We start from the raw sequence: 8,108 nt of genomic DNA, 5'->3' as shown, positions 1-8,108 counted from the left end.
TCTTCCTTATCATTTGAACCAACTTCATTGTTGTCACAATCAACAAAAATAAGTTACATATGTTATTTGTTGTGAATGTATCTTTCTCTAAACTATATATGATAATCAACAAGGTCAATGGTTGCAAATGAGATGAAAATCGAGGACTTACGATTAACACCCGTATGTACAGGGCATATATAGTGAGATAACATTTGTATTTTAAGAAGAGTTTAAAATCTATACATTGTCAGTGTAAAGTTTTTTTTACATTGTCAATATATATATGTTAAATGATTTTAAGAATGTGTGAATAACAGATATGATTATATAATTATATGTAAATTTAAATTAAAACTAACTTGTTGGATCATATGACCTCATACACTACATTTGGTTGAAGAGGAAATGAATGAAAGTTTTTTTCTAGGCGAAGAGATGTGAAATATTAAATAATGATATATTCATCTATAGATATATTCCTTACTTATTAAAGAATAATTTATAAGAAACATATATTATAATCATAATATATAAATTGACTTATAGGTTCATATTCTATATATATCATTACTAAAAAATAATAGTTTGAAATCCTTTATCTCATTTTTTGTGCTTTGAAATTTTTAGGGGTTTTGTGGTAGGAAAAATGATCAAAACATTTTTAAAAAGTGTTAGTTGATATAATATTTCTAGTTATCTTCTATCTACATGAACATTTAATTCCAGTGAGATATTTTGTAATACTAGAAAGTTCCTAACTAAAATGTGAGAAAAATGAGTGATTTAATAATTTTTAATTTTATTTTTATTTAAAATAATTTCAAACCTGAACTATTAACACGATTTATTTATATCATATATCAACCTCTCTATCTATTACTTAAGTATATAATAATTGGGAATTAGATTCTACAATTTACTTACATGATTAATGAATGACTCTTCTACTTTAAAACATTAATTTGGTAGAATATACTTCGTTAGAAATAAAGAAATATTGAAACCCAACATATGAATAAAAAGTGTAAAATTTATATACAAATATAATATCATATACTATTTATTTAAATTTTATTGTTTTGAAAAGTTAACAGTGACTAAATTAAATATAATGAGGACCAATCCAGTGTATAATATCTTTTTGTCATAAATAAATATATCCAATAAGAAGAATTTATAAAAATAAGAAAGTTGGTAATAAAGAGTGAAACAAATTACAAAACCCGTTTCCTTTCCTCACTCACCCTAACTCAGCGGCGGCGATATTCGAAACAGAGAAACCTCTCGGCGGTTATTCCTCCCATTCAGGTAACTATGATTCCTTATTTTTCACCATCATCTTCCTTCATTAACTACTTTCTCATTTGTTTCCTTAATCTTCAGTGCAGTTAATTTTGTCAAATCATGGAAAATACTGTTGACGATGATAGGAAGGAACAGTAAGTTTATTTCTCTTTGATTTATTCAGTTTCTATCTGTTTTATTGTTTTTAAGTTCACAATAGGGAAATGGAATTAGATTTTGTTTCAGATAGTTCATTCAATTTTGTTATTATGTTTGCAGAGAAGCACCTCAGCTTGCTTCATTGTTAAATGAAATGAAGGAAGGACTCGACACTGTACGGCGTAAAATTCAATCCCTAACTGCCAAGGTTGGATGATGCAGCTTTTTTTTGCTTGAAATATTTTGTGGATCTCATTAATTCTGACTTTATCATCAATTGCATAATTTTAAGACTTAAAATCCTATTGTAGTTTGGGCTTGAAGTTTGGTTCTTGCCCTGTCTATCTTCATTAGCATTTTTCGAATACTATTATCACATGATATAAATGATTTACGATAGAACATTATGACGTCATTCGATTTGTGTAGCCGACCTCACCTAGTAGGATTAATGGATTTAAGACTTGATTGTTATTGTTGTATATTCTCACTTTGATTGTTATACATATCTTACTAGTTATAATTAATTTGATTTTTAATGCATCTCTCTGTGTCTCTTATATCAGGTGAAAGAAGGTCAATATCCTACAGCAGATGGATTTAGCTACCTTGAAGCTAAAAATTTGCTCCTGTTGAACTACTGCCAATCCCTGGTTTATTACTTGTTGCGTAAGGCTAAGGGATTTTCAATCGAAGAACACCCTGTTGTTCGAAGCATTATAGAGATTAGACTATATTTGGAAAAGGTCTAGTTTTACTGTTTTTTTCTTTTGTGTGCTAATCGTCATTGTTAACTATGTTGATTTATCCATTATGTGTCATAGACATCTGACATCCTTGTTTTCTAACGCAGATTCGTCCAATTGACAAAAAACAACAATACCAAATCCAGAAACTAATGAAAGTTGGTGAAAATGCAAGTAAAAGTGATATTCCAAGTGTGACTGGGCAAGTTGCAACCAACAAGAGTGAGGATGTGTCTAAGTATCGTCCAAATCCCGACATGCTAGAAAGCAAAATAGATTTAACTGATCCGGTATTTTTTTTGACTAAGTGTAAAAACTGTTAAGCATGATGCTGTTGTGAAAAAGATGCTGTTCTCTTTCCTTGCTGACTTAATTCATATATTTTGTAGGATGGTGATGGTGTGTATCATCCTCCAAGAATTGCCCCTACTTCATTTGAAGAGAAAACTTCAAAGTATGAAAGAAATGCTCGGAGAAGAGAAAAAGAAATTCTGAAACATTCTAAGCAGAGTGATTATATCAGGACATTGATGAACGATATGGAGGAAAGACCTGAAGAGGTGATATGGCAGTGTATTTTGGTTATTAAATCATAATGACTTGATGAGTTTATGTAATGATATGTTTTGGCTGCTTGCTACGCAGGTAAGAGATTTTGAGGGAACTAGCAGAGAAGTTGGTAGACACATTGCTCAGTTTGAGGAGCGTGCTCGGAAAGAGGAAGAGATGTTCACTCGTGTTCCCCTCTCAAAAGAGGAGAGGAGGAGAGAGAAAATGTTGAAGAAATCAAGAAATGGGTATGCGGAGTGTTTGTTAGCTCGAAATCTGTACAGTTTTAAAAAGATTTATATATGATGATATTTTTATTTGTATGCATTTTTGTTCACTTAGCATATGTGTTTATTCTATACCAGGATGCAAGGCCTTACAGAAAGTTTCTTTGATGAAGTCAAAACATTACCATTTGAAGATAAAAGTGGAGACCAAATGATGGGCTCTGGTAATGGTAGCAGGAGAAACGGAAGACTTAAGAAGCGAAAGGCATGCACTTTTTATACTTTAACATTGTTAAGTAGAAGTTATAAACTACTTTTGAAAACCATATATTGATTTTTGTTTCAGTTTAACTTGAACTATGGTTGGTGTGGTTTATGTGATATTGCATCTGCAATGCATATAACAACAATTATTTAATGATCATCTTCTACAAACTTTAACTTTCTGTTGCCCCTTTGTCCATTGCATCTTAACAAACAAGCCATTTAAATAAACAGTCTTATATCTTATTATGCAGATATATGTTTTATGCCTTAAATTTATGGAATGCATCATTCTATTAGGCGGTCCATTGCCATCTAGCCTTGTAACAGCCCATTGGAATTTTATATTATCCTAGTTTAGCTAACATTGAATCTTAGTGGGATCTTTACTTCTCATACGCACATTAATTCATGCTTATTGTTTTCACTTCTAGAAAAACCATGTTGATTTGGTTATTTGTCTAATAATAGTGGTTCATGTCATGATCAAAACCAATATTTAAATGTTTACAGCTATGAAGAATTTCCATGATATGCACCTGATATTTACTGGTTGTTTTGAGCTATATATACTGTACAAAATAATCTGAACTGATACAATGATGACCATGGAAACAAATACAATTAAAATTGAATAATTGTGTATGTATATATATACTTGAATAATTGAATTTCATGATGAACAGATGTGCACTATTCCTCACCATAGTTTTGACAGTTTTATTGTAGTCTATGCATTAGGCAACTTAGTGGGTTGAATTCTACTGTTTTATTATAGCCAGGGACTAATAGTTTCAGCTTCCTTGCAGAGAAGACATTGAAGAAAGAAAATTCAGGTTTAAGGTAAAGGGGTGAAGTGGTATCTGGGAAACAAACACTTTCTGCAGTTTGAAGAAGTAATTTTAGATTCAATGAGAGAATGTAAAAGGCACAGAGATTGTCTAGGTGCATCCCTCCTCCTTTCTTTGACTTTTCTGTTTCCTTTTGATTCGGAGATGCTGTGCTGTGGAACTCTGTCTAAACAAGTGGGGAGTTTTTAGGTTTTAATATTTTACTAGTCATCGTCATCATCATTATTATTATCATATCATTGTCATCATCCTAATTTGCTAGTGTATCTGGAGCCTGGAGATTTTAGAAGAAATGAAATGTTTTTTGTTGTTGCTGTTACTGATATCTTCAATCACAATTATATATTCAGGTATTGATGTGAAGCATTTAAACATCATATTTGCTGTGTAGTGTACTTTATATATTGGCTTTTGCAACACTATCTTGGGCACTACTTGGTTCATATGTTATTTTGGACCCAAGATATATGATGCCATCTCTCAAGTCTGAACTCTTGAATAGACTGCTTGATGATAAATTGATAATCAACCCTTTAAACCCAAACCATAATTTTCCTGCTTGGTAACTAGAAAATTGTGCTTCTGACTTGTAAATAACCATTTGCAAAATTTTACTCTTTATTACATGGTTACTAAGAAACTGGCCAATTAGCTTTAAAGGTCACAACTAACTTTTAGTCTCACTAGGTAGGGTTCACTACATAGATAGAACGACACCATAATATTCTATCATATATCATGCCCATTAACAATTTCGAAAATTGGCTTTGTGGCAATTACATTTCTCTGCTTTGCCAGGTATGTGATATATGTAAATATACAGGACGACTTGCATAAATTATATATGGGACATCTTCAGTCTGTTTTCTGAACCACTCACAAAAAATTACAATGATTCAGTGGCTTAAGTGAGTGAGAAAGCTAGTCATTCCTCTAATTAGAAATCAAACACAAATAGCAATCATATTATGAATAATCATAGCATTATTAAATATGTACAATTGGACTAATCTGAGAAAATGGATGTAGCCATGACTAGAATGCCTCAAGAGGTCAAGACTCAACAGTGACATTCTAAGTTCTGGTAGTCTCACTCCAACATTGGTTCCATAGAATGGATCTGTTTCAGTGTACTTCAGAACTATTCTTAGAAGGTCATATGTTGTGTGTTGTACAGCCTAGTACAAAATTTGGGGTCAGACTTGTTCCTTGAGGAAGATATGGAAGTAGAAGGGGCATAACATACAAAATAACTGAGTATAGAAAGAGAGAGAGATTGTACCTGACACTATTACCATAAGAGAAGAAACAACAGTGGAAGAGATTTTTAGTGCATTAAACATAACTTCTCAACACCAAGCTTGGTTTGTATCTAGAAGGTAATTCATGCTTGACAACTAAACACTAAACAAGGAAATAAAGATCATGATAACAATAAAGCCTTATTTCATCAATCGAGCAACTATATTGATTTCTGAATCCTTACTAATCGTTTTGCTTCGGATTTTTTGATCTCCTGATGCCTTTAAGAATTGGACTAATGTCCATGATTTCCTCTCTTTACTAGAGCTTCTAATGATTTTCTCCATAATGCTTAAGATGCAATTCTACTATCTTTTCTACAATAGAATATATTCAAAACTTCTCCATAACGGATCAAGAAATTGCCTGAAAGAATTGAATCGTTGCTCTTCAGTTGCATTTGCATTCACTTCTGCCTGCTGTGAATCAGCGGAAGAACAGGCACTATCATCCTCAAAATCAGATTTCTTATTTTCAAGTAGAGCAAGTTGCCACAAAACTTCACGGTGCACCTGCCCAATATCTTCAAGAACATCTTTACTAGTAGTTCCAAATCTGCAAGCAACGCATTTAACCAACGGTTGTCTTTCGACGCAGCAAGAAAGAGAAGGAACTCAACTGAGAAAAGTGAAGAGAAGATACTGCTATCAGTTATGATCCTAGGATCCAGCAGTAACGGTCCAGAAGCAGCACCAAACCCAGTCAATGTTCTCTTCAAGTGCTCTCTAAGAGAGGAACAGAAGGCACGTGCCAGAGGAGTTGAGTGATGTTGAGCAAACCCCTTAAATACCATGGTACTGTGCAAGGCAATAGACATGCCATCTGAGAATTGTGTAATAGCGGGGCATAACAACAACTTCAACAAAGCTTCAATTCCTGATTTTTCAACAAAAACCCTACAGGTTTCAGAATTTTCCATAGTCCGGTGAACCAATACCATCAAATGAAAGATGCACAACGGAACAAACTGCTCATCACTTGTCCCTTCTGCAGAAGAACCTGTGGTGCCTACATAGCAGGAATAGCTTTCATTTTCTTTGTCTTCAGAATCTGTGTCCATTGCACTACCCTCATTAGCTTTTCCTGAAGACCCTGTGTCATTACAACCTCCAAAGGATGCAATCTTATGGATGATTTCAATGATAATATCAACACCGGTACTTCTCAATGAAGATACATGCCATAGAAGTTCCTCCACTGAATTTGCTAAAGGAATAATAGCTTCATTCGTGGCCGAGACATACTTTTTGCTAGTGAAGATGTCAACAAGGAACCGCAGTGATGAAGTTTCTCTGACAATCTCTAAAGCCTTTGGCATTAAGACAAGTAGCCCCAAGACCATTTGGAATGCATATCAAAGCCTTTGAAGAAGTAGGTACTCCACTTACAACTGCAGATGAAAATGCATCAGGAAGACCCATTTCGTACAAAATAACAAAACATGTAGGATTTTTTGAATTATTTCACTCATAACAGTAACAGCTGCGTAATTGACATTCCTAAAAATCAAGGCTAGAGTGGCAGGTAATGAACTGTATAAAAGGGGAAAGAGGAGAATTTGGATAGAATTACCAACTTTCCCTTTCTACCCTTGGGTAGTTAGAATCAGTTAGATAACTAACTGCTATAAATAGCAGAGTTAGTTAGGGAGAGAGTAGTTTTTAGTGTTGAACTCAACTGATTCAGGAATCAGTGAGGTACACAAGGATCAAGGGGTCCTTGAGGGAACAATCTTGTAATCCAATCTTCTATTCTAGTCTCAATTCAATAAAGATACTTAGAACCCTATCAGAATCAATTTGATTCTGAGTTAGGGGCTTTTCTCTTAATCTTTCTTTCCTAAATTCTTAGTCTATAGATATCAGTGTCTATCATAATGAACTGTGGCAGAGTTTGCAGGGGCATATGTTGCAGAACCAAGTGCCTTAAGGGAGACTTTTATGAGTCCCTTCTGCGAGTACAACTGACCAGTACTATGTTTTTCACTTACACCAGTGAGCATCACATTATCATTTTCTCCACCAAAACCAATAACTCTATGAACCTCTAACTGTAATCCATAAGCTTCTGGAGGGTTTTTATGGCAAAACAGACAAGATGAATATGTGCAGGACCAGAATCCTCCAGCAGAGGCAAGAATGTGGGTACCATGCCAGAACCTCTAAGTCTCTAACACTACTCCCAGAAAATGAAATTGAGACCACATGGAGCAGATAGAATTGAAGAAGTGCCTCAACAAAGGCAAGGGAAGATGGATCACTAGAACTCTTCAATGATAAAATAGCTCTCTGAAGAACATTCAGGAGTGTCATGCGATTCCCTTCAGCAAAAGTCATACTAGATCCAATCAGTATACGTGCCCGTTCATGAGATGATGTGTATGCTGCTAACTGTGCTCCTAACGCAAGCATTACAAGTGTTCTGATGGATCCAGATATAATCTCCTCAGATCGCATAACTCTAACCAATTCATTTGTATATTCAGGTTCATTAGCAAAAAAGGAGACAAGCTCGTCGTGAGCATCACTGGACTGGACCAGAACAATGAAAGCAAGAAGGCAGATTCTACTATAAAGCCTGCCTATTCTACGAGACTGGAATGCACGGGCATATCTAATTCTAGTGAGCAATGAAAATCAGAACATTGAATGTTATGATTTGAATCATTAAACTGGGTTTTATTCGTGTGAGTTGTCTGACCAACAAATTACACCTCTTAGATACATTGAGGAATTAACCAGAGG

At 34.2% G+C, this 8,108-nt stretch overlaps 1 protein-coding gene across 2 annotated transcripts; it reads left to right on the top strand.

Moving 5' to 3' along the window:
* Nucleotides 1,175-4,419, top strand: LOC109344251 (neuroguidin). 2 transcript variants are annotated; one of them, XM_019582941.1, is made up of 9 exons: nucleotides 1,175-1,290; nucleotides 1,371-1,421; nucleotides 1,546-1,633; nucleotides 1,992-2,171; nucleotides 2,279-2,461; nucleotides 2,561-2,731; nucleotides 2,817-2,968; nucleotides 3,086-3,212; nucleotides 4,021-4,419. In XM_019582941.1, the coding sequence occupies exons 2-9, from the start codon at nucleotides 1,387-1,389 to the stop codon at nucleotides 4,030-4,032; spliced, it is 948 nt and encodes a 315-aa protein (XP_019438486.1). In that variant the 5' UTR covers nucleotides 1,175-1,290; nucleotides 1,371-1,386; the 3' UTR covers nucleotides 4,033-4,419. The 2 variants fall into 2 exon arrangements, with proteins under 2 accessions (XP_019438486.1, XP_019438487.1); XM_019582942.1 differs by having other exon boundaries at nucleotides 1,187-1,290; nucleotides 1,366-1,421.

The sequence above is a fragment of the Lupinus angustifolius genome, chromosome LG03, assembly GCF_001865875.1.
Source record: "Lupinus angustifolius cultivar Tanjil chromosome LG03, LupAngTanjil_v1.0, whole genome shotgun sequence".
Classification (NCBI taxonomy): Eukaryota; Viridiplantae; Streptophyta; class Magnoliopsida; order Fabales; family Fabaceae; genus Lupinus; species Lupinus angustifolius.
The sequence above is the reverse complement of the archived record's forward strand: the minus strand, read 5'-3'. Positions and strand labels throughout refer to the sequence as shown.

What these genes read in the sequence shown, in the direction of transcription:
- LOC109344251 (XM_019582941.1), top strand. Translation starts at nt 1,387, where the DNA reads ATGGAAAATACTGTTGACGATGATAGGAAGGAACA. An exon ending in GACGATGATAGGAAGGAACA is followed by an intron (nt 1,422 to 1,545) that starts GTAAGTTTATTT and finishes TTATGTTTGCAG; the next exon opens with AGAAGCACCTCAGCTTGCTT. An exon ending in TTCAATCCCTAACTGCCAAG is followed by an intron (nt 1,634 to 1,991) that starts GTTGGATGATGC and finishes CTCTTATATCAG; the next exon opens with GTGAAAGAAGGTCAATATCC.